The sequence below is a fragment of the Trachypithecus francoisi genome, unplaced genomic scaffold (assembly GCF_009764315.1).
Source record: "Trachypithecus francoisi isolate TF-2019V2 unplaced genomic scaffold, Tfra_2.0 Lachesis_group11, whole genome shotgun sequence".
NCBI classification, from domain to species: Eukaryota; Metazoa; Chordata; class Mammalia; order Primates; family Cercopithecidae; genus Trachypithecus; species Trachypithecus francoisi.
In genome coordinates, this window is record NW_022681456.1 from 40,631,588 (window position 1) to 40,657,840 (window position 26,253).

General features: G+C 34.3%; 1 protein-coding gene across 2 annotated transcripts in view; it reads left to right on the top strand.

Annotated features, from left to right (window-relative positions):
* The window catches only part of EEA1 (early endosome antigen 1), a 162,155-nt gene that overhangs the window by 114,686 nt on the left and 21,216 nt on the right, over nucleotides 1–26,253 (top strand). For both annotated transcript variants that reach the window (XM_033221084.1, XM_033221085.1), the window contains 7 exons: nucleotides 2,272–2,472; nucleotides 6,388–6,501; nucleotides 8,158–8,313; nucleotides 10,448–10,587; nucleotides 17,112–17,442; nucleotides 18,150–18,251; nucleotides 20,713–20,907. In XM_033221084.1, coding sequence (XP_033076975.1) covers nucleotides 2,272–2,472; nucleotides 6,388–6,501; nucleotides 8,158–8,313; nucleotides 10,448–10,587; nucleotides 17,112–17,442; nucleotides 18,150–18,251; nucleotides 20,713–20,907 — 1,239 coding nt within the window. The remainder of the gene's footprint in view (nucleotides 1–2,271; nucleotides 2,473–6,387; nucleotides 6,502–8,157; nucleotides 8,314–10,447; nucleotides 10,588–17,111; nucleotides 17,443–18,149; nucleotides 18,252–20,712; nucleotides 20,908–26,253) is intronic.

Below are 26,253 nucleotides of genomic sequence, written 5' to 3' on the forward strand. Positions count from 1 at the left end.
TATTAATCAAGAGTTAGTTTTTACTGTGTATTAATATACAGACTTAATAGTAACATATTTTGATAAAGTATATGTCTTTGCATCATGTATAGCCAATAATAATTTTGATAAGTTGCCTTAATGTTTCAACATTAAAATGTAGTTTAAGAAAAGTTTATAAAATTTAGATAAATACATTTTCAAACAAAAAAGAATTTACAGTTGCTTTTTTGGAAGAATTGTGTAATAAGAGAGTTATTATCTAAACGAGAAAATATTTGAAACAAAGTGTCAGAAGGCCATGTCACTTTTCTAATTTTAGAATTAGAATATAACAGATTTCCCTCCAAATTTCAAAGTTAGTTTTGAAGAATTCTTTAGGTTAGTTTTTGGTTGTATACAACTTGGCATTGCTTATCATATAAATATGGTCAGGAAGCCATGCGTTCATTTTAAAGAATAAATTAAAATAAATCTGTTTCTGGCCATATTGGCATAGTTAATACCTATTTAACTCTTCTACCATAAACACCAAGAAAAGTGGAAAAAATGTACAAAACCACTGTTTTCAGACATTGGGCAATAGGCAGTGCAGGACTGTGATCCCTGAGAGAAGAGAAACAAGTGATATGAACTCTTTGACCACGCTAACTTTTGATCCAGAGACATTTTCCAGACTGTGGCACAGCTTGGGGGAACCTAAGGAAAGCCCAGTGGTGTATGTGAGATATTAAATTAAATTAAGAGATTGAAGTTCAGGGAGGTTAAAGCAGATTGAATTTGTAGATTAGGATACCAGAAAGGAAAGAGCAGTACAGAGAAAAAGCTTCAGTAATCTGCTTAGGAATCCACTTGAGGCTTTGTTGAATGCCAAGTTTTGTATTTGTAAAGTAGGATTCTATGAGGCCAGACAATGAATACTATCAAGGAGCTACAGGCTGAAAAATTACTAGTGCTTACACAGGACTGGGAGATGTTCAGGTTCCAGCCAATCAGAAGAAAGGTGTGGCTGAACACTTTGGGAGTATTTAGTAGACATATCAGAGATGTCATAACTTAGGAGAGGAGTAAGGCTAAACTAGTCCTAGAGTAAAAGCTGCCATACACCTGACCTTACAAAGTGTAAAAAAAAAACCTTAAAAGGATCCAGTAGAACCACAAATATATTAAATACATGCTGGGACAAAACATTCTTTGAAAGAAGATGGCAAAATCGAGAGTGGTCACAATAAATAGTGAAAGATTACTACACATAGGAAGAAACAGAAACAATGTGAGCCGTGACCAGGAGAGAAATTATTCAGTGGGAACAGACCCTAAAGTAAGAGATGATAGAGTCACCAGACAAGTACTTTAAAACAGCTCTTCAAATATGCTTATGGATAGAAACAAAAAACTATAATGATGGAGACAGAAGCGGAAATAGCTGGGTGCAGTAACTTGTGCCTGTAATCCCAGCTACTCTACAGGCCGAAGTGAAAGGATCACTTGAGCCCAGGAGTGAGCTATCACTGTGCTACTGCACTCCAGCCTGGGTGATGGAGTGAGACCCTGTCTCTTAAAAAAAAAAAAAAAAAAAAAACACGGAAATAGTAAAAAAAAAAAAAAAAAAAAATTGAACTTTTAGAGATAAAAATATGTGAAATGAAAATTTTATTGGATGTACTTAATAGATTAAGCAAGTAGAAAACAGTATCAGTGAACATAAAAAGTCAAATGACTTGGATTTTATCTAAATTTAAAAAAAGTATGCTCTTCAAAAGATACCATTATGAAAATAAAAGCCATAACACAGAATGGGAGAAAACATTTGCAATACATATATCTGATAATTCAGAAATGCCCAGATATATAAAGAAATCTTGTTACTTAACCAAATCAGTGATTGGCTGGAGTTAGAGATGGGATGGGAGGAATGACTGCAGAAGGGCATGAGGAAACATTCTGGAATAATGGAAATGTTCTTTATCTTGATTGTGGTGATGGCTAGTTAAATGAGTGTATGCATTCATCAAATCTCAAATTGTACAACTTCAGTTGAATGAATTTTATATAACTTACAGCTCAATAAAGATTATTTTAAAAGGAATATCAGTCTTTGATTTTAATGTTATTTCTTGGTACTTGAGATACTATGTTGATGTATTTTGGAAAAGTGAATAATTTTACTTGAAAAAATTTGAGATAAACTATCATAAAGCAGTTTAATATTCTCATGGCTCTTAAATTTAGGTTTCTGAATTTTTGTTATATCATTTGTGAACTTCATGATTAATGTTACTTGTATAACAGGTAACTCAACTAACAGAGAAGCTGAAGAATCAGTCAGAAAGCCATAAACAAGCCCAGGAGAATTTGCATGACCAGGTACAAGAGCAGAAGGCACATCTTAGAGCTGCACAAGACCGTGTGCTTTCTCTAGAAACCAGTGTCAATGAATTAAATAGTCAATTAAATGAAAGCAAGGAGAAGGTCTCCCAGCTTGACATACAGGTAATATTAAATTTAATGTTTGTATAAAGCACCAGTTTTAGACCATCAAATGTTTTAAATTCTGTTTCTGTCTCTTTTTGCCTTGCATATTAATTGAAAAAAATTTGAAACAGGAATTAGATAAAGGCTATATCTAGACAATTAGTTGAACTTTCCTGTTTGACTTTCTCATCCACTTCCCCCTCTCTGTCTTTCTCTCCCTCCTCCCTTCCGTCTTCTTCTCACTCTTCCTCTCTCCTCTCTCTCTCTCTCTCTCTCCTCTCTCTCTCTCTCTCTCTCTCTCTCTCTCTTTCTCTGGCTCTTGCTCTCAGGTGTGCTCTGTCTCTCCTCAAGCTACACTTGGTGAAATCACTAAATCTTTTAGATTTTCCTTGTTTTGATCATGCCATTATTGTGTTTGATATTCAAATTAGTTTGATATTATACCATTAGATTTCTATGTTAAATATTTTTTTACTTTGATTTTTTAAATCTTCCTTTATAAGTCTGACTTCTGATTAAAAAAAAGAAATTCCACCAACAGACACATGAAAAAGTGCTCGTCATCACTGGCCATCAGAGAAATGCAAATCAAAACCACAATGAGATACCATCTCACACCAGTTAGAATGGCAATCATTCAAAAGTCAGGAAACAACAGGTGCTGGAGAGGATGTGGAGAAATAGGAACACTTTTACACTGTTGGTAGGATTGTAAACTAGTTCAACCATTATGGAAAACAGCATGGCGATTCTTCAGGGATCTAGAACTAGAAGTACCATATGACCTAGCCATCCCATTACTGGGTATATACCCAAAGGATTATAAATCATGCTGCTATAAAGACACATGCACACGTATGTTTATTGAGGCACTATTCACAATAGCAAGGACTTGGAATCAACCCAAATGTCCATCAGTGACAGACTGGATTAAGAAAATGTGGCACATACACATCGTGGAATACTATGCAGCCATAAAAAAGGATGAGTTTGTGTCCTTTGTAGGGACACGGATGCAGCTGGAAACCATCATTTTCAGCAAACTATCACAAGAACAGAAAACCAAACACCGCCTGTTCTCACTCATAGGTGGGAACTGAACAATGAGATCACTTGGCCTTGGGAAGGGGAACATCACACACCAGGGCCTATTATGGAGAGTGGGGAGGGGAGAGGGATTGCATTGGGAGTTATACCTGATGTAAATGACGAGTTGATGGGTGCTGACGAGTTGATGGGTGCAGCACACCAACATGGCACAAGTATACATATGTAACAAACCTGCACGTTATGCACATGTATCCTAGAGCTTAAAGTATATTAAAAAAAAAAAAAAATTCCCCTACATGGTGCCATATTCTTTCAGAAGTCTATATAGCAGTTTCCTCAATGAGTCAATCATGGGGTGAGCAGTAAGACATAATTTTTTCTCCGTTCTTACTATTGATTTCTTATTCTGTGATATAGAATAGAAATTTATAAAAATAGTTCAAGGCTTGATTTTACTTTAAGATAATGATTCCACTGGAAATAAGGAATATAATAAAATAATATGACTGGCATACTTATTAGAACTTGCAGAGAATATACATTTCTTTCTTTTTTAAAAAATTATTTGCTAGATGAATTATATGATAGCCTGTTATGTGGATGTCCAATGTAAGGGGGAGGGGAATGGGGAGGGAATGGGGGTCTAGTGACAATGTGAATGTACTAATGTATTAGGACAGTCTGTGATTCTTTCTGCGTTGCAAGGTCCTTTCCTTTACAAAAGATTGCCCTTCCACTGCTATTCATTTCAGAACTAATTCCAACAATGAGATCAGTCCATTTTTTTTGTTACTATCATTGCTCCCATTATCACCTTGACAGTAACTTCTTCTTTGCCATTACTCTGAAAAATGTTACTGTAGATATTTTTTAAGTTTTTGAGGCTTTTTTCAAAGCTACTTTAACTTCTTTATGAACTAGTGTTAGTTCATAAAGTAGGATGTATGGCCTTACTTTTCTTTTGAGAATTAGGACCCTGAGAAAAACCTAGTGCTTTAAGTGGTATTATTAATAAAAGAATGTCAACCAAAAGTGCTTAGCCAAAGGGTATTAGCTGTAGCCAGCTGTAGCTTAACTGTTAGGGTAATGTTTTTTTCTGGAGTGTCCCTTTAACTATACAAATGAGGCTTTTAAGCTGTTTCTCAGTTTTAAGTTCTATAATACACCTTTTGATCCCTACTTCCACAGTACTTCCTTGTGTGCATGATCAGGACAGCATCAAGGTACCTTATTATGCACACGTATGAGGGCACTTCACTGCTTTTACTGTTTTAAGGGCTTTAATGCAAAAGTTGCAACAATTGTAGCCTTGTAGTAATTGGTGCTTAGTCTTTGCCTGTAAAAAGGGCAAAGAGAGGGGCTGGCTATATGAATAGCCACATTTCCCCCCCCCCCATCAGAAGCCTTTCTAAAATAAGGCAAACCAGTGGAGCAATTACTTAATTTCCCCCAAACTTTCTTTCTATGCTACATAACTTTTGGAATATACGTATATTCCATTAGTTGAAGCATGCTGTATAAAAAAGATCCGAGTGATTATCATATGTTAAAATATTTCATGAATTTTTGGTTCCTCAGATAGATGAAATGCCATATGTAAATAAAGCTGACTTCTGCAAAAATATATTTGTAGTTTATGCTATATATTCATCAGTATAGATTTACTATGTATTGTTTAAAGGGAAGATTTCTTTAGTTTTCACCTTTAAATCAATGTAGATGTATATACCTTGATGTAACTATTATTTCTGTGAAAATTATTTCGATATTGAGAAAAAATTTGAATTTTTCCTTCAGCTTGTAATAATCCATACAATGTAAATCTTGGATTTCGTATGTTCATTGATCCTCTCTTCAACCAGCTAAAAGAATGCTCCCCCAGTTTTTACTGTTTTCTCAAAATATGTTAATTTTAAATATATGTTTTTACATATATATTTTATTTTTTGCTTTTCTTTCTTTTTTTTATTTCTGAGACAGAGTCTTGCTCTGTCGCCAGGCTGGAGTGCAGTGGCGTGATCTCAGCTCACTGCAACCTCCACCTCCCAGGTGAAAGCGATTCTCCTGCCTCAGCTTCCCGAGTAGCTGGGACTACAGGTGCGTGCCACCATGCCCAGCTAATTTTTGTATTTTTAGCAGAGACGGGGTTTCACCGTGTTGGCCAGGATGCTCTCGATCACTTGACCTAAGTGATCTGCCTGCCTTGGCCTCCCAAAGTGCTGGGATTACAGATGTGAGCTACCGCACCTGGCCTATTTTTTGCTTTTCATATTTGAGGTGAGTTGTACTAAAGGTATTCAAACACTTAGTTACTTTTGATAACAAGATAGATCTTTGTGCTTGTTTGATTTTATCGGCAGCCTTGAATTTTTAATGTTTAATATTTTGACTGAGCATCAGAAATAAAACCCTTTAAGTGAGAAGTTATCAGGGAATACTGAATTTTACAAAGTGCCAGTTGTCTGGCTGAGTCCTTAAATTCTGTAATTCTTGATTATCTTTGGAGTCATCATTTTTGGGGGCATGGTTATTTACTTTATCATAATAGTGGTAGACTTTCAGATATTCACTTCTGAAAAACACAGTGGCATTTTCCTGGAAAAACAGTGTACCTTTTGTTTCTTCGCAAAGGAATACTGAAGTGTTTTGGAATCATATAAGGATATCTTTTTATTGTTTATCCAGCATTATTAGGAGTCTTCTCCCCTGTCATTCCTATTTTGGGAATTTTTCACATGCATATTTTTCAATATATAAATCCATTTGTTTCTGTGAATGACTTAATTTTTAAATAGTTTGTTTAGTCACAAAAGCAGTGTGCATTCAAGCAAGAGGAAATCAAGAACTAAATATAAATTAAATAATTTATAAATTTTATTACAGATTAAAGCCAAAACCGAACTGTTGCTATCAGCAGAAGCAGCAAAAACTGCCCAAAGAGCTGATCTTCAGAATCATTTGGACACAGCTCAAAATGCATTACAAGATAAACAGCAGGTAGGGAAACAGATGCAATTTCATACTATCTACCACCTAGTGCTTTGATAGATAAACAGATTGCAAACATGTAAAGACGATACCCAGTTTTGTATAATCTTGTGGTAGACTTGCTTATCCCCCTTAATTTCTCCATGAGTTCAGAACCAGTTGAGTAGTAAAGGTGAGGGTCACATAGATGGAGATAAAAATAACAGCTTTGTTTTTGATAAAGCTCTACTAGTGTGCAGCTGTGGTTGGTTTCCTGATACTGTCCTTCTCCCCTAGCCTAGACCTTGGTGTAGAGCAGTAATATTTACTCCTAACTTTTGAATTGTTGCCTCATCCCTTCAAGTGTTGGTGATTGGAAGGGGCAGACCTCCACATTTGCTTTTAGTAGGTAGACTGGACCATGACCCAAATGTACTTGCCACTTGGAAGTGGAAAAAGGAACACTATATATTCTACCTCAGTTGTAAGAGTTACTCGTTTCTTGGGAATAGGAGGAAGTGAGGAGCTGGAGGGAATACAGAAGCAGTACTCTGGTAGAATAGAAGCATCCTACTTTAGGGTCAAGGTGAATGTTGCTGGTAGATTTTTCTTAGCTTTTACCAGTATAAATTTTTTTTTTTTTTCTTTAGAAAAAAGAATAAAATTGTATTATATGCCTAGCATTCAGAAAGAGAAATTCTTAACATGACCAGTAGAAATTTTAAAATTTTACTGGCTATTCAGAGAGTAATATTAGTTATTGGTCTTTCTGATTTTTTTCTTTTCTTTTGAGATGGAGTTTTGCTCTTGCTGCCCAGGCTGGAGTGCAATGCTGTAATCTTGGCTTACTGCAACCTCCACCTCCCGGATTCAAGCAGTTCTCCTGCCTCAGCCTCCCAAGTAGCTGGGATTACAGGCATGTGCCACTGTGCCTGGCTAATTTTGTATTTTTAATAGAGACAGAGTTTCACCATGTTGGTCAGGCTGGTCTCGAACTCCGACCTCAGGTGATCCACCCACCTTGGCCTCCCGAAGTGCTGGTATTATAGGGGTGAGCCACCACACCTGGCTTTATTGGTCCATTTTTTAAAAAACAATACAGAAGTATATCAAGTTAAAAAACAGAACAAAACGGTTTTCTATATTTACCCTTTACCGAAAACCCATTTGAATGGAATGTTTGCTGTTAAATTTGGTATGTGTCCTACTTTTGGTACATAGTCGATTTACTAGTAATTTTTATTTATTTATTTTTTTGTGCAACTGAATATTCCAAATGAATTGAAAAGCATCATAGATGTAATCACTGTAACTTTTTTTAAAATAGTTTTTAAAAATGGTGTCTTGAACATTGAAAATATTTAATTATAATATAAAAGTGTTACTTTATTATTAGCCTGGCTAATATTCTGTTTTGGCTCCTAAAATGATTCTTCCTAAATAAACACTGGAAAGTTATTAAACTGTTATACATATAAACTTAGGATCTCAGACTACGCAAGAATTGAGTTCATGTTGTTTATACTGGTAGGTAAGTATAGCCTCTGATATATCATTGGACTTATCTGAGCTCTTACTCCAAATTTTTTTTAAATAAAATTAGAGTTTTCCATTTTACTTTGAATATTTGGCCACTATGATATAGTAAACCTTACCAAAGTTTTCTTCAACTGTACTTTTCTAAAGGAGTTAAATAAGATTACTACTCAGTTGGATCAGGTCACTGCAAAGTTACAAGACAAGCAAGAACATTGCAGTCAGCTGGAAAGTCATCTTAAAGAATATAAAGAGAAACACCTCTCTTTAGAACAGAAAACTGAAGAGCTAGAAGCTCAAATTAAGGTTTGTATAAAAGAAGTTGAATTTAGTTATATTTTCTACTTCAGTAGCAATGGAATCGCTTGACCTACATGGAATCAAAGATTTTTAATTAACAAAGAAAGGTGAAGTTGTGGTATAAAATTTTTTTAATTACTTGTAATTTTTCATGTCTTAATTTTGAATTATATCTTTATTTTTAATTTCTTCCTTAATGAGCATCTTTTATAAATGACAGTCAACTTACATACTGATTCCATTGTAATGTGTTACTTTTTCTAAAGACAGCTAACCAGAGATCTACTCTACAATTACAAGGAACTTACCAATTTTTTGTTGTGAAGTCTTTTCTATTCCTTCATTCTTCCATCTCTTACCAACTTACTCCAATATCACATTTCAGATATGGTAGACTTTTTCCTTTTTAGAACTTTATACCCTTTGGACTTTGCTTCTAACTTAGTAACACATTGAGACTATGGTAAACTGCATCTTACTTTAACACAACGCCAAGTGAATGTGTTGGTTTACTGAAGAGATAAGATGATTAGACATCTCAGAAGGATTTGACCTGAGTTTTTGTGTCCTTTAAATTAGAACCACTTGCTGCTTAACTGCCTTTGGCTAAAAATAAAAAAATGAAAAATAAATTTAAAAAATTGGAGCTACTATCAGTTAAACAAAAACTTCTCAAGTTACTCTGTATATGTAACTTACACTTCCACAACCCACTGAAGCATGTGTGTATGATTTTAGAGTCATGAAATGTATACATGTACATACATACCAATATAGTAAGGGGGAATAATTACATTTACAATTCTAAAGATTCCTTTTTTTCTTTATGGAAAATGATAATAGCAAAGGCAGAGTACTTTAGGCATGGTTAAAAATAATAGAAGTATTATTTTACTGCAAAGTGTCTAATGAGTATTCTGTTTGGGTACCTATTAAAAACAGTGGTTATTTAGAACTGAGTTTTTATTGTGATTATCAGTTCTAACACTTCAAAATTATCATTTTAGGGAGTATTTTATATTTTTTATATAGACATGTAGAATTAGTTTAGCTACATCAAATATCTTTTATTTAATGAATATTTTCAGTGTAGGTCAATGGTAAGGGCTACAGGTACTAATCAGTTTATAAAATATTTAGTGTGCAAAATCACTACCACTGCAAGGAAATACATTGTGTAAAGCTTTTCAAACTTACATTTAACAGTTTGATTTTGTAAATTTGTAAAACCACACACATAATTACATGTATACATGTGAGATGCAAACTATATTCTGAAGAACAATGTCATCATCTAGTCCAAGAGATTAAAGAAACAAAATCAGGAACTTAATTGGCTTTATATTTAGGATCAGTAGGTGTTAATGAGAAGGAGTACATGAGAACTTCATTTTAGTTTTAAATATCTTATAATTACATCAGTGTTTTTAACTGTGACTATAAAAGATAATATGTTTTAAGTGAGTACATTAGTGAACCTGTTATTTTTTCATACTTGAGTTTATAACTTTTACTGAGGTAGTAACTATTTATGTTTCTATGTTTCTTTTAAGTTGATTGTTTTATTCAAAATTAATTTTTTTTTTTTTTGAGATGGAGTCTTATTCTGTTGCTCAGGCTGGAGCGTAGTGGTGCGATCTCAGCTCACTGCAACCTCTGCCTCCTGGGTTCAAGCCATTCTCCTGCCTCAGCCTCTTGAGTAGCTGGGACTATAAGCACGGTCCACCACGCCTGGCTAATTTTTTTTGTTTGTTTTTTTTTTTTTTTTAGTAGAGACAGAGTTTCATCATGTTGGCCAGGCTGGTCTCGAACTTCTGGCCTCAAGTGATCTGCCTGCCTCTGCCTCCCAAGGTGCTGGGATTACAGGTGTGAGCCACCGCACCCGGCCAAGAATTAATTTTAAACATCAACACTTAGTGGCTGTCTATCATGTATAAAGCTTTCTGCTGGGTCTTCTGAAAGATTTTAAAATAAATAACACCCTTAGTAATGGTTTCAGAATATGTTTTTTATTATAATAAATATTTTATGTTTTTTTGTGTGTCATACCTGTTTGAATATAAACAAATGTTATAATATTTAATAATGGATTGATAATTACTAATATTAAAATGGCTACCATACCATATTTCTTTCATAGAAACTAGAAGCTGATAGTCTCGAAGTTAAAGCAAGCAAGGAGCAGGCTTTGCAAGATCTACAACAGCAAAGACAGCTGAACACAGATTTAGAGCTTAGAGCCACAGAATTGAGTAAACAACTTGAAATGGAGAAAGAAATGTAAGCTAAACCACTTTACTTACAAATTAAGGGAAAAGATTGTAAACTAGTATTAAAATTTCCTTCAGATTTGAATTTTGCTATCATCGTGCTTAAAGATTTATTAAATATTTATTTTGTGTTGATTTTATGAACTGATGTTAATGTGAATGACAAAATAATGCCATCATAATATGGTTAAACTTCACTAGAAAGGACTGAAAACTTAGTTTTATAAAATTTGGATCATCTAGTCTCTTTTCAACAGTGATATGGTGCTCATTTCTCTGGCATAAACCTTGTTTTGAGTTGTTCACAAATTTGAATAAATTACTGTAAAATTAAAAAATTCGGGGATATTTATGTGTTATCCAAAAGTAGTTAGACTTCTAGTTAGACCAAATAGGGAATGGATTCTTTCTTATAAGAAGTGATCTTCTCAGCCTGGGTAGCATAGCAAGATTGCTTGAGCCTGGGAGGTTGTGGCTGTCACACCACTGCACTCCAGCCTGGGCAACAAAGTGATACTCTATCTCAAAAAAAAAAAATGACCTCAGCTTTTTGATGCATTTTGACAGATTGTCTGTGTTTATGAAGACAAAGGAAATACAAAAACCAGTGTGCCTTCTTGTTTTTATTATTGGTGCAAAATTCACACATAGTTAAATGCACAGATTTTACATATGTACTTTGAGTTTTAATAAGTGTATATTCTGTTTGTCTATGCATCTAGCCACAGCCCCATATAGGACATTGTCATCACTCCAGGAGTTTTCTGACTTGCCCTTCTAGTCAATACCTTTCTTATCCTTTTCCTGTAGATAACCACAGTCTATGTGTCTACATGGTATCCTGACACCAGTATCATGGTGTTGGTACCTAATATCATAGTACCTAATATCATATAATTATGATATTGAAAGTTATAAATGTAGCTAAGTTGGTGTGGCATAGCACACAAAAGAAACCATAAGATATTTGTAATATACCATAAGATGATAGCTTTATGATATTAGGTATTAATCCTTCACCTTTATTATTTTTCAAGATTGTCTTGACTCCTGTAAGTTCATTGCTTTTCCATATACATTTTTGTATTAACATATCCATGTCTACAAATAAAACTGTTGGATTTTGATTAGAATTGCCTTGAAGCTATAAATCAATATGGGGAGAAGTGACATCTTAACAACACTGAGTCTTCTAATACACAAACATGTATCTCTTTATCTACTTGGGCCTTCTTTAATTTCTCTGAGCAGTATTTTACTGTTTTTAACATAGACATCTTTTTTTTTTTTTTGAGGCGGAGTCTCACTCTATCGCCCAGACTGGAGTGCAGTGGGGCAATCTCGGCTCACTGCAAGCTCCGCCTCCTGAGTTCATGTCATTCTCCTGCCTCAGCCTCCTGAGTAGCTGGGACTACAGGCGCCCACCACCACACCCGGCTAATTTTTTGTATTTTTAGTAGTGACAGGATTTCACCGTGTTAACCAGGATGATCTCGATCTCCTGACCTTGTGATCTGCCCACCTCGGCCTCCCAAAGTGCTGGGATTGTACATCTTTTGTTAAATTTATTCCTGAGTATTTTTTAATGCTATTGTAAATGTAATTGTTTTTTAAATTTAATTTTCCACTTATGACTAATATAAAAATGCAATTTTTAAATATATATTGACTTTTCCGCCCTTTAACCTTGCTCAATTTACTTTTTAGTTTTAGTAGTTGTTTGTAGAGTCCTTGACGTTTTCTAACTAGACATTCATGTTATCTGTGAATAGAGACAAATTTACTACTTCCTTTCCAACCTAAAGGCCTTTTATGTTTTTTTTCTTGCTAACTAGGGCATCCAGTAACATTTTGAATGTAAATAGTAATGGCAAACATCTTTGCATTACTTCTAGTCTTAGGCAGGAAATATTAAATGTTTCATCATTAGGTTTGAGGTTAGCTGTAGGTTTTACTGAGATTCCTTTTATCAGATTGAAGACATTACCTTTGATACCTTTTATATATTAAAAAAAAATTATCGGCCTTGTTGTTTATGCCTGTAATCCCAGAACTTTGGGAGGCCAAGGCAGGCAGATCATCTGAAGTCAGGAATTCGAGACCAGTCTGGCCAACATGGCGAAACCCTGTCGCTACTAAAAATACAAAAATCAGCTGGGAGTGGTGGCACATGCCTGTAATCTCAACTACTAGGGAGGTTGAGGCACGAGAATTGCTTGAACCCAGGAGGCAGAGGTTTCAATGAGACAAGATCATGCCACTGCACTCCAGCCTGGGCAACAGAGCGAGACTCCATATCAAAAAAAAAAAAAAAAATGATTACAAAAGAAACAATTATTGTGCTTGAATTGAATTTTATCACCTTTTATTTCTGTATCTGTTGATATGATCATATGGATTTTCTCTTTTATTCTGTTAATATGGTCAGTTACATTCATTGATTTACTATTAAACCAGCCTTGCTTTCCTGGAATAAATTAACCTGACTGTGCTGTATTACCTTTTTATGTATTGCTGTTTTTGATTTGATAATACTTTGTTAAAAATTTTTCATATATTTATGAGGGATATTGGTCTGTAGTATTCTTTTAATATCATTGTCAGGTTTTGATATCAGAGTTATACTGGCCTTAAAAAGGAATTGAGAAGTATTTCCTCTTCTTCTCCTTTCTGAAATAGTTTGTATGAGATGGATATTATTTTTTTCTTAAATGTTTGATGGAATTCACTAGTGAACTGGCTAGGCTTAGAGTTCTCTTTCTGGGTTGTTTCATTTGGGTTTCAATTCATTTAATAGATATAGAGCTATTCTAATTTCCTGATTTTTTTTCTTGAGTCAGTTTTGGTAAATTGTGTCTTTCAGAAATGTGTTCATTTCCTCTAAACTTCAAATTTATTGGCAATTGTTGATAATATTATACTTTTGAGGTCTGTTAGGATCTGTAGTAGTATTCCTCCTTTATTCTTAATAGTGGTAATTTGTCTTTTTAAAAATCAATTAGAGATTTATCAGTTTTATCAGACTTTTGTAAAAAAACTTTTGATTTAATTTTGTCAATTTTCTATCTTATTTATTTCTCCTCTTTATTGTTTCTATCTTTAGACCTTAGTGTTTACTTTGCTTTTTTTTTTAATAGCTTTTGAATGTGAAAACTTCTCTGTGTCTGTCTACATTTTGTAGTATCTGTTTCTTTTTTTCAGTTACCTGCTTTTCACTTGTCAATGCTAGATGTAAGATTTCTGCAGATGGTAGTATGTAGCCTTATTCTAATAACATCAGTGTATTATGACAGTTTTGCCACAGATGAAATAAATTATCTTGAAGGAGGGTATCTTTTCTAATTTGCACTAAAGTGCTCAATGAATTCATGGCTCCTCTGAATATAAGGGTGGATTGGTTTAGAAGATATTGGGACCTATAAGATTTATTGGTATATGAAATTTCAGGTATCTCTAGTGACAGAATGGGTATGTGCTTCTGAACATATATAGCCACAAAAGTGCTTAGCTACAGCATCATTCCTTCACTCCCAAGGTAGAATTAGTCTCTTGCCCAGCTTACCCTTGATGTTGATGCTGAACTTGGGTCCTGCCATGATGAGATCTTCAGTGAACACATCACTCACCATTATTTTGATGGATGAAAATCAGTTCCACCCAATTCATTTGAATATCTTCATATGAGTGGTTACATTTGATTAAATTTTGTCTTTAAACACCAAATCACCTACTCTGACTGAGTTGATGGACTTGACTTGTGTCAAGGGGATGAGGACTCTTGACTGTTCCAGTAGTAAAAGTAGAGACTAAGAACCTGAGAAAAGTCCTCTTCAGAAAGATGAAATAAAACCCATCTGAGTTGATGATTAAGTTGTTTCATACCTTCATGGTTTTCATCCTTGTTTGGGGATAAGATGGTGAAAATATTCTCATTTTCATATCTAGTAAATTGGGTCCTCATACTTTGAATCGGAGGTTATAGAAGCACATCTTGTGCCTCTGGGGTGGCATTCCTCCTCACTGTAGTTTCCAGTGCCTAGGTATTTGAGGAGCATATCTCATCCATTACATTACCAACCAAATGGTTCGTCATTATCTCTAGAATGCAGTCATCAGTCCATGAAGATCATCTTTGAGATAGCTTTTATTGTCTTCCTCAAAAACCCTGCAGGCCCACTGGTTCTTTCTCTTTCCAGTGGACCCAATGGAAGTGGACCCATTTTCATTCTATGTTCTAATCTCATGGTTCAGAATTCACTTACAGGGCTCCCACATCCTATTGGGGTAGGAAAACCTTTAAAACTAAGATCTTTCTTGTCTATGTATTCTGTACATACATTTCTCCTCTGAGGTCTTACATTTCTAGAGTACTACCTAGGCAAGGAGGGCTGGGGTCCCTTCTGCTCTTATATCAGATAAACATATTGAGACTTTGACTAAACCCCACCCATGAGCCCAGGGCTCAGCCCATATAAGAGGATACAGGGCTTCCCTTTTTGAGAGCCCACTTAAATTTATACACCCAATGTTACCCTTCCATCTTACAATGTATTTTCATTCCTCTGCAGTTTAATGTGTTTTCTGATTTCCTATGTGATTTCTTCTTTAATGTGTAGGTTATAAGTATGTTTACTTTCCAGATATTGAGGCTCTCCTAGATATATTATTGTTACTGATTTTTTTTTTTTTTTTGAAACGGAGTCTCACTCTATGCCCAGGCTGGAGTGCAGTGGCATGATATCGGCTCACTGCAACCTCTGCCACCCAGATTCAAGCGATTCTCCTGCTTCAGCCTCCCAAGTAGCTGGGATTACAGGCGCCTACCATTATGCCCTGCCAATTTTTATATGTTTAGTAGAGATGGGGTTTCACTGTGTTAGCCAGGATGGTCTCGATCTTCTGACCTTGTGATCCACCCGCCTTGGCCTCCCACAGTGTTGGCATTACAGGCATGAGCCGCTGCGCCCGGCCCTAATTTCTAATTTAATTCTATTGTGGTCAGAGAACATTCTTGGTAAAATTCAAACTTTTGAAAATTAGTCTTATTTAAGGCCCAGCATATGGCTTATCATAATTAATTTTCCATGTACACATATATGTACTCTGTGTTATTAGGTGGAGTGGCCTATAAATAACAATTACAGTGCTGTTCTTATTGTCTATATTCTTGCCAATTTGTTCCTCTGGTTGTTCTATCAGTTTCTAAGAAAGAGATATTATAATTTCCAACTATGATTGTGGACTCATGTATTTCTTCTTTGAGTTACTTAAAAAAAAACAAACAAGAAGTTTCACAGTGACTATGTAAGCCTCTATTTCTGTTTTGCTTTCTTTGTTTCACATAATCTTGTGATTTTGTAATTAATTTTGAAGAAGTTAAGCAGCCTATAAATAAATATACCAAGTCTTAATTTTAGGGTTGCTTGACAGGGATTTTAACTACATTAAAATGGTAAAATAATATTAGTGTAATAACTTTTCCATTTGGACCTTTAAAAATCAGGCAGGCATAGTATCTTGTGAACCTATTAAGCTTTAACATCTTTTCTAGCTATTTTTAAGGAGGTAAAAATGTGTTTCTAGAACTAAAAAATTAGATTTCGAGGTATAAATACAGTTTTGATATTGTATTAATACACAATTTCAAATACTTTATTAGTACATCTTTTAACAACCTCCCTTTAACATATTGTTGAATTATTTTTATTGGTTATAAATTTATTCTGATTACATTGGAACTAGTGTGCATTCTAGAAATACTGTTACTTAGCATCTGGTTTTGACTTTAAAAATGTCTATTATTTATAGTGTATCGGGGGTTTTGCAGTATAATTTGCATAGTTTCTTTTATGAAAACAATAAAAGTCTATAGCTTTCTAAAGCTATAACTTTATTTCTTCATTCTTGTTGCTTTTTTCATTCGTATATAAGAGACCTATATTAAGGAGCAAATGATAACAAATCCTTTGTATAATCTGCTAGGTTCTAGGGTTAAAGTAAATCATTTGTCTTCCCTCTATATTGTAAATAAAATATTTCTTTTTTTTTTTTACTTTTATTTTTTTCTGGGTTAGCCATAAATATTTTGAAGTTTAAGAGCTGTCACACATAATGTGTTTCATGTTTTCAAGGAAAGAGACAAAGTTCTCTCTGTGTTGGAGAACTAACATAATAAATAGATTCTTTATGGAGAAACGTTTCTGGCTGTTATAGACTAAAGGGTCTGTGATACATGGTTTTTTCCCCTGGGAATTAGTTGTGGTGGACAAAAATGCATTAAGTCAGGAAGCTTAGATAGTTTTGTCTTCACTACTAACTTATATGACTTGGGAAAAATAATCTACATCTGTTAAATGATCAAATGAGATGTTCTAAAGTATTTTTCAGTGGTATGATTTTATGAAATTAGATTTTTACTTGTGAACTATACAAAAAAAGTTTCAGAACTCAGTAATTGTTTATGATTAATTTTGAATGGTAAATTAGAAATAGTAAATTATGTGTTATTTAAAAAGATTTTTAAAAAATATTTAGAGTATCCAGTACAAGATTGGATCTACAGAAAAAATCTGAAGCCCTTGAAAATATCAAGCAAAAGCTTACCAAGCAAGAGGAAGAAAAAAAAATCCTGAAACAAGAATATGAAACTTTAAGTCAAGAAGCAAAGATTCAGCATGAGGAATTGAATAACAGAATTCAAAGAACAGTAACAGAACTACAAAAAGTAAAAATGGAGAAAGAAGCTTTAATGACAGAGCTTTCTACAGTAAAGGAGAAACTATCAGAAGTTTCTGATTCTTTGAAAAACTCCAAAAGTGAATTTGAAAAGGAGAATCAGAAAGGAAAAGCCGCTATATTAGACTTGGTTAGTAGTTTACATTTACTTTCTTAAGTAGAAGTGATCATTTTATTTAAAATGTACTGATTTTTCTGCTTAATTCACAGTTCGCTTTTCTTTCCACATTTAAATAATTTAAAGTAGTTCTTATGAGGAAATTAATTGGGATTGCTTAACCTGAGAAGAAGCCCAAGATAATAATGTGGGTGTGTATACACCTGTGAGCACACCATTTTCTGAAGGCCAAGAATATTTTCAGTTGAATATCACAGTCTTTCTCATGTGTGTTATTATATGTTCCTTTCTGTTTGGTGAAAACATTTTCTATCTGTACACTTTTCCTATTGTGATCACTTTTTAATTTATTGTTTTCTAAGTTTTCTTGCTTCCATTTTCTTGAAGCCCATTGCTGTAAAAGTAGTGTGGCAAGTTAATTATAATGAATTGTGTGACATAAAATGTGATTTCTAAAGTGTTCTAAGATATCATCTTAATATTGTTTAAAATATGTCATTGTGACTTGGTTGATGATCAAAACACTTAGTGTTTTGTTGTCTCTCCTCCATTATTTCTGTAATATTTTCCTAGTTTTATCATTGAAATGGATGATCCTGTCTCAGCTCATCGATAATTTTAGTTTATTTCCTCGTGTGTGTCTTACTAAGGTTATAAACTAAACTTCTTAAGGTTATTACAAATATTTTTTATGTAATACAGTTTTCATTTTTTTTAAGGAGAAAACTTGCAAAGAATTAAAGCATCGACTTCAAGTGCAGATGGAGAACACACTTAAGGAACAGAAGGAACTGAAAAAGTCACTTGAAAAAGAGAAGGAGGTAAGATTTTCTTTTTTCTGTAACATAAAATGTATAAAGTATAGTAAGGTCTTTATATTTTCAAATAAATATATAAAGTATATTTGTTCTTGGCAGCATTTCCACAGATAATTTTTTTTATAGTTTTAAGAAAAATAAGCATTTTCACATTGATATTTAGGTCATAGGTTTATTTCTCTGAAATATAACAAATCATGTATATAGTTTAAAACTGTTATTTATATTTTACCTACTATTAAAAAGACTTAAGCTAGTTTATAATCAAAGGTCCAAATAAAGAAATATAATTAATAAAGGTAGAAAATTGAGTCAGCTAAGTACAGAGTTAAGGACCATTTTTATGATTGAAAAAAAATCATAAAAGGCTTTCCATAGAAATGACCTTTATTTCATGGACTTTTATGGCTCTTTAATTCATGGACATTTATACTCATACTAATGTATACTTGATAATGGTTGTAGAACAACCAAAATATTTTTCTGTGGTTAGTGCTTCTGTTGTTTCCAGCAAAAACAGACAAGCAAACAAGTAAACAAATGGGTATAATATATGGTTGTTACTCTCTGAAGCCATACCTGCGAGCTGCTAGAGTCCAGGCATGCAGCTTTCGAGAAAATTGGATTTGATAAAGGAGCAAGACATAGTACTGACGAGTATTTGATGTGATTGTGGTCTAGTTGTTGATTGAAAGCAGACTTGTGTTGTAGATGCCAGCCATGTAAGTAGCAAAATTATAATTGCTTCATGCCCAAGTTCTGAATCAAGATTGTCCAAATTTATATTCTGGCTATGCCATTTATTAGCTATGCCATTTTGCCATCTTTTAGACAAAATACTTAGCCTCTGTGCTGTAGTTTCTATATGATAGAGTCTACATGAATCTATGTGGTAGAGTTATTGTGAGAAATAAATGTGTTAATATCTTTAAAGTACTCAGGACACTGACTATAATGCAGTAAATGCTCATACTAGTTATTATTTTGTCCTTGGTTATCATATCATATCATCCTTATTGTCATACTGTTTGACTCCTGTTTTGCATAAAAATATTTTGCTATTCATTGTGGAGATACGCTGAGACATCTATGTATAACAGTAACATTTTTTCAAAGGTAACTTTGGATATAGTCAAATGCTTGAATGTAATGCTAGATTCTTAGTGAAATATGCGTAGAACATGAAAACATGACTTTGTTTGGAGGGTGGGATATAATAGTGATTTATCTTGGTGATAGAGGAACCTCAATGTGACTTCTGTATGATGTCTGAATTTGAGCAGAAACATATCCTGGTGGATTGTACAAACAAGGTAGTAGTAAAATATGCCCCAGATCTCTAAATGAGGTAACTATTCTGCAGTGTATTATTATTATTTTAAACAGAGTCTCGCTCTGTCACCCAGGCTGGAGTTCAGTGGTGCAATCTCAGCTCACTGCAACCTCCACCTCCTAGGTTCAAGCGATTCTCCTGCCTCAGCCTCCCAAATAGCTGGGATTACAGGTGCCCACCACCATGCCTGGATAATTTTTGTGTTTTTAGTAGAGACAAGTTTCACCATGTTGCCCAGGCTGGTCTTGAACTCCTGACCTCAACTAATCTGCCCGCATTGGCCTCCCAAAGTGCTGGAATTATAGGCGTGAGCACCTGGCCTGTGCAGTGTAATTTTAATGTCATCAGACAGATACTAAATGTATTTTGTCAAAAGTGATTTTGGTTTTGTCATAGTTACTCTAGAGCTATTCTTTGTGACAGCTGTGGCCAACGGGCTTAGTGGCATATAAGAATATTCTTTTTTTTCTTTTTTTTTTCATTATTTTTTGAGACGGAGTTTCTTGCTCTGTTGCCCAGGCTGAAGTGCAGTGGCGCGATCTTGGCTCACTGCAAGCTCTGCCTCCTGGGTTCACGCCATTCTCCTGCCTCAGCCTCCCGAGTAGCTGGGACTACAGGTGCCTGCCACCACGCCTGGCTAATTTTTTTGTATTTTTAGTAGAGACGGGGTTGCATTGTGTTAACCCGGATGGTCTCAATCTCCTGACCTCGTGATCCGCCCGCCTAGGCCTCCCAAAGTGCTGGGAATACAGGTGTGAGCCACCACGCCTGACCGAGAATGTTCTTGAAAGACAATAGACATCCAGCAATCTAGACATTGATGTTGACATACCTATTTTCCGTGATACAAGAAAATACTAATCTAGATCATTTACAAGCTGTAACTATACAATTATAAGTTAAAAAGAAAGGTAGTGTTAAACAAATAATAAAGATTAATCCAGCATGTCACCTAATAGTGAATAGTGTTGGTTATGAAAGCAGTATGAGGGCAGGTATCTTTATTAATTATCTGTAGCCAACAGCCTCAGTAGTTTCTTCCTAGAGTAGTGCCTGGAGTGTAGTAGTTACTCAGTAAATTGTCTTTTGAATGAACAAATGAAGGCTAAATAGATTTTTTTTTTCTTTCAGGCTTCTCATCAGTTGAAATTGGAACTCAATTCAATGCAGGAACAACTTATACAGGCCCAGAATACTTTAAAACAAAAGGAAAAAGAAGAGCAACAACTTCAGGAGAACATAAATGAGCTAAAGCAATCAAGTGAACAGAAGAAAAAACAAATTGAAGCACTCCAAGGAGAGCTTAAAATTGCTGTTTTACAGAAGGTAGTGATATATTTGTTTACTTTTTATAGGAAGAAAAACTTGGCAATTAAGAAAATAGTATGATGATTAATACAGACAGATGAGTTGCAACATAGAAAAGTTTACATAAGCTAAATTTTTTCTAAGTTTAATGTATGAAAGCATTTGATTGTATTATCAAATGCCTGAGTCTGGATTTCCATTCACTATAACTCTGTTGTCAGATAATTGTTATTTAAAATTATAGTACTAATCATTTGATAGACATAAAACTACCTTATTAAAAATAATATATAACTGGCCAGGCGCAGTGGCTCACGCTTGTAATCTCAGCACTCTGAGGCAGGCGGATCACCTGAGGTCAGGAGTTCAAGACCAGCCTGGCCAACATGGTGAAACCCCGTCTCTACTAAAAATACAAAAATTAGCAGGGTGTGGTGATGCATTCCTGTAATCCCAGCTACTTGGGAAGCTGGAGCAGCAGGCGGAGGTTGCAGTGAGCTAAGATCATGCCACTGCACTTCAGCCTGGGTGACAGAGGAACTGTGTCTCAAAATACTACCACTACTACTACTACTACTACTACTACTATTACTACTACTACTGCTGCTACTACTACTACTACTACTGCTGCTACTACTACTACTACTACTGGTAGTAGTAATATATAACTAACACTTAAGGAAATAATTTATGCAACATTCATAGTGTATTAGAAAAATTTAAAGGAATTTAAAATAAATCATTCTTATTAAGGGCTGAGAACAAAAATTACAAAGTGGGGTATCTTAAAAACATTCACTAGTGTAAAGCTTCATATAGTTTTAATTATTTAATATTTTAATGGTTTCCATTTCTAAACCTATTCTAATTTATTACTGAGCATGTTTTTTATTCTTAAGTGTTTTAATACTTGTCCAGACCAAGAGTTGGTAAAAATGGATTATACTTAATATGAAATATTTGAACAAAATGAGTTCCTTCTCTACTGTTAGTATGTCCATGTTAATTGGTCTGTGGAGAAGACCGTAGAATCCCTAGTATGTAGAATAAACTAAATATATCATGCCATTAAGAGTTGGCTGTCATACTACTAAAGTACAAAGTATGTAAATTAAAACAATCAAAAATACACATTTTATGTTGACCACTGTTTTTGTAACTATTATTAGGCTACTTTACAAAATAGTAGTTCTCTAATAATACAGCCAAGAGTAGACAAATGTGTCTATTATTTTGTTTTTGTTACCATATGTAATCAAAAGTCAACATATAATTATCACAGTGCATACTTGGTTGTATGCTTTCATACCCTGAGGTCATTTTCTTCAAAATATACTAGCCTTGTATCCAAATATTTACAAAATCTTCATTTTTACAGCATCGTAACTCATGAAATAAAAAATACAAGTCTTTTTAGCCTGTTTTCTTATTTAAAAATTATGAGTTATAATAATATTTTGTTTGGATTTGTGATTAATATATATCGCAAATTAATTAATTTGTTATATTATATATTATTTATTATATATAAATATATTATATATATAATTAATTATATATATTTGTGATTAATTAATATATGTACAGTTGACCCTCCATATCTGTAGATTCTGTAACTGCAGTTGGAATTGAAAATATTTGGGAGAAGAAAAGCAATAAAAAGTAACGGTACAGCATTAAAAAATAATACAAAATTGGCTGGGCACAGTGGCTCACACCTATAATCCCAGCACTTTGGGAGGCTGAGGTAGGTGGATCACTTAAGGTCAGGAGTTCGAGACCCGCCTGGCCAACATGGTGAAACCTTGTCTCAACTAAAAATACAAAAATTAGCTGGGCATGGTGGTGTGCACCTGTAGTCCCAGCTACTCCAAAAGCTGAGGCTCCAAAAGGAGACTCACTTGAACCCCAGAGGCGGAGGTTGTAGTGAGCCAAGATCACGCCACTGCACTCTAGCTTGGGCAACAGATTGAGACTCTGTCTCAGAAAAGCAAAACAAAACGAAACCAAAACACCCAAAATTTAAAATACAGTAAAACAACTATTTATATAGCATTTATGTTATGTTAGGTATTGTAAGTAATCTAGAGGTGGTCAAGTCAGGCAGATCTGAATTTAAATTTTGTTTAATTTTATTAAATTTGGACACACATTAACTTACTGGTCATAGAGAAATGATTCATCCTTCAGAGCTCAATTTAATGTTGTCATAGAGTTGTTGTAAAGATTGAGATAATGTATTTAAAGTTTCTAGTACTGTGACCCATACAATGTGGAAGTAAAACAGTTGTTGGATATTATATGGAAGTATAGCAAACTGTGACTTGGGAGTGTCAGTGTATAGGGTAGACCATGTAGTAATAGGCTGTGACAAAGTTATCATTGTCACTGGCCCATGGTGAAGTAGGGAAAACAAGGATAGTGTTTAAATGGGTATAGATGTATGTGTGTACACACTTAAATATATATATAAAACATAATATACACAAATTATATCTAGATATGTAGTTTTATGTCTACAGCTATAGAGTTATATATATAAATAGATATCTATAGATACATAGTTTTTCACATTGAAGGTCATAATGCACTTATACATTTTCTACATATATATAAATAAAAAGTAATATTACAGCATTAAAAATAATACCAAAATTTAAAATACAGTAAAAACAACTATTTACATAGCATTTATTTTGTAATGCTGTGTTACCTAATGGTATTGTAAGTAATCTAAAGATGATTTAAAACATTTTATATATAGCATAAGACTATTTGGGAGTTACTGATCTAGAATCAAGAAAGCATGCTGTTAAGTCAACAATCCCTTACCAACTTTGTTCAAAATCTAATGTGGAAATATAAAATGAATAAGATATGGCCCCTTACTCTTAAGCAACTTATAATTTAATGAGAAAGCAAAATGTAAGCGGAAAAAAACCATGTTATATAATGGAGCAGTTATCAACTGTTGCATTTATTTGTTTTTTGTTTTTTTTTTCCATTTAACTTCTTCACTAATGGATTTAAGTTCTTCAAAGAGAACTTTATCTGTCTAGCAAATAAGCTCTTAATCATTTTTAAAAAATGAATGGATGAGTTTGTCAGAGGAAAAATACTGAAAGCCCAAACATGAGCCCAAAGAGCTATTATGGCCTTTGTTGAGACTTCACAGAGAGCTTAGTTAAGAGTCAGAACAATAATTAAAGAGTAAGAAACCTAGATTTATGAAAAAATGTTAAAGAAAATAAGTAGTATTTTAGAAAAGAAAATGTGTAATTGCATTATGACCTTCAGTGTGAAAAAGATATCCAGCAGTTCTTCAATATTAATTGGAGGAAGAACTCTATGAAAGGAAGATGGCATGGGATATTATCAGATACTGTGTAGGGAGATCAGCTCTCTGCTCCCCCATAGGCAGTTAGCACCAATTCCTATCACTCTGTTTCCTAGGTTTCTTGAATCCATCCATCTCATTTTCCACTGCTACAGCCTTAGTCCAGACTTCTTTTTCTCTTATCTAGGCTGTTAATATGGCCTAATAAATGTTCCAGGCCCTCCAGTCTATTTGTCATTCGTTCATTTGTTTGAGAAATATTACTAGGCACTTATTTTATGCCATGACACAATTGTAGGTGCTGAAGACATAGCTGTGAACAAAACAGACATGGGACCTGTTATTGTGGAGCTTATACTTTAGTGGATAGAGAAACTAAACAGAAAGATATGAAAGATAGTGATGGGACATAATTCTACTAAAGGCTGGATGATCAAAGAAGCTTTGCTGAAAAGATTTGAATTGATATTGGTATTTTCTAAAAACAGATGACTAATATGGTTAAATTTGGTTGTGAGGGAGATGGTAACATGAGATGAACTCAGATAATTAGACAGGGGCCAGATCGTTTATATGCAAATTCAATTATGAGATAACAGAATGGTATATTTTATTCTAAGGGCAATTCGACTCTATTGGAGAATTTAAAACAGAGAATGGTGGGGATTGACTAAAGGGAAAATAAAGGAGCAAGCAGGAAAGGCATTGAAAAACTATCGGAATAATCTGGACAGTATGCCATGATAGCATGAACTAAAGTGTTAGAAGTGAATGATTTGTGAATATATTTTGGAAGTTGAGTCATCAGGAATTTCTGATAGATTCAAAAGTGAGAGGTAATAGGAAGAGGATCAAGGATAACTTGGGTTTGTGCATGTGGGTAGTTGGTAATGCCATTTATTGGGAAAAGTAGCAGCTTTTTATTTTTTCTTTTATTTAAGTTCTAGGGTACATGTACACAACATGCCGGTTTGATACATAGGTATACATGTACCATTTTGGTTTGCTGCACCCATCAACTCATCATTTACATTAGGTATTTCTCCTAATGATATCCCTCCTCCAAGGCTCCCACCCGCCGACAGACGCTGGTGTGTGGTGTTCTCTGCCCTGTGTCCAAGTGATCTCATTGTTCAATTCCCACCTATGAGCGGGAACATGCAGTGTTTGGTTTTCTGTCCCTGTGATAGTTTGCTGAGAATGATGGTTTCCAGCTTCATCCATGTCCCTGCAAAGGACATGAACTCATCCTTTTTAATGGCTGCATAGTATTCCATTGTGTATATGTGCCACATTTTCTTAATCCAGTCTATCATTGATGGACTTTTGGGTTGGTTCCAAGTCTTTGCTGCAATAAACATGTGTGCATGTGTCTTTACAGTAGCATGATTTGTAATCCTTTGGATATTTACCCAGTAATGGGATTGCTGGGTCAAATGGCAATTCTAGTTCTAGTTCCTTGAGGAATCGCCACACTATCTTCCATAATGGTTGAACTAATTTGCACTCCTACCAACAGTGTAAAGTGTTCCTATTTCTCCACATCCTCTCCAGCATCTATTGTTTCCTGACTTTTTAATGATTGCCATTCTAACTGGTGTGAGATGGTATCTCACTGTGGTTTTGATTTGCATTTCTCTGATGGCCAGTGATGATGAGCATTTTTTCATGTGTCTGTTGGCTGCATAGATGTCTTATTTTGAGAAGTGCTTGTTCATATCCTTTGCCCACTTTTTGATGGGGTTGTTTGTTTTTTTCTTTTAAATTTGTGTTCTTTGTAGATTCTGGATATTAGCCTTTTGTCACGTGGGGAGATTGCAAAAATTTTCTCCCATTCTGTAGGTTGCCTGTTCACTCTGATGGTAGTTTCTTTTGCCGTGCAGAAGCTCTTTAGTTTAATTAGGTCCCATTTGTCTATTTTGTCTTTTGTTGTCATTGCTTTTGGTGTTTTAGTCATGAAGTCCTTGCAATGCGGGCTCTTTTTTGGTTCCATATGAACTTTAAAGTAGTTTTTAGAAAGTCATTGG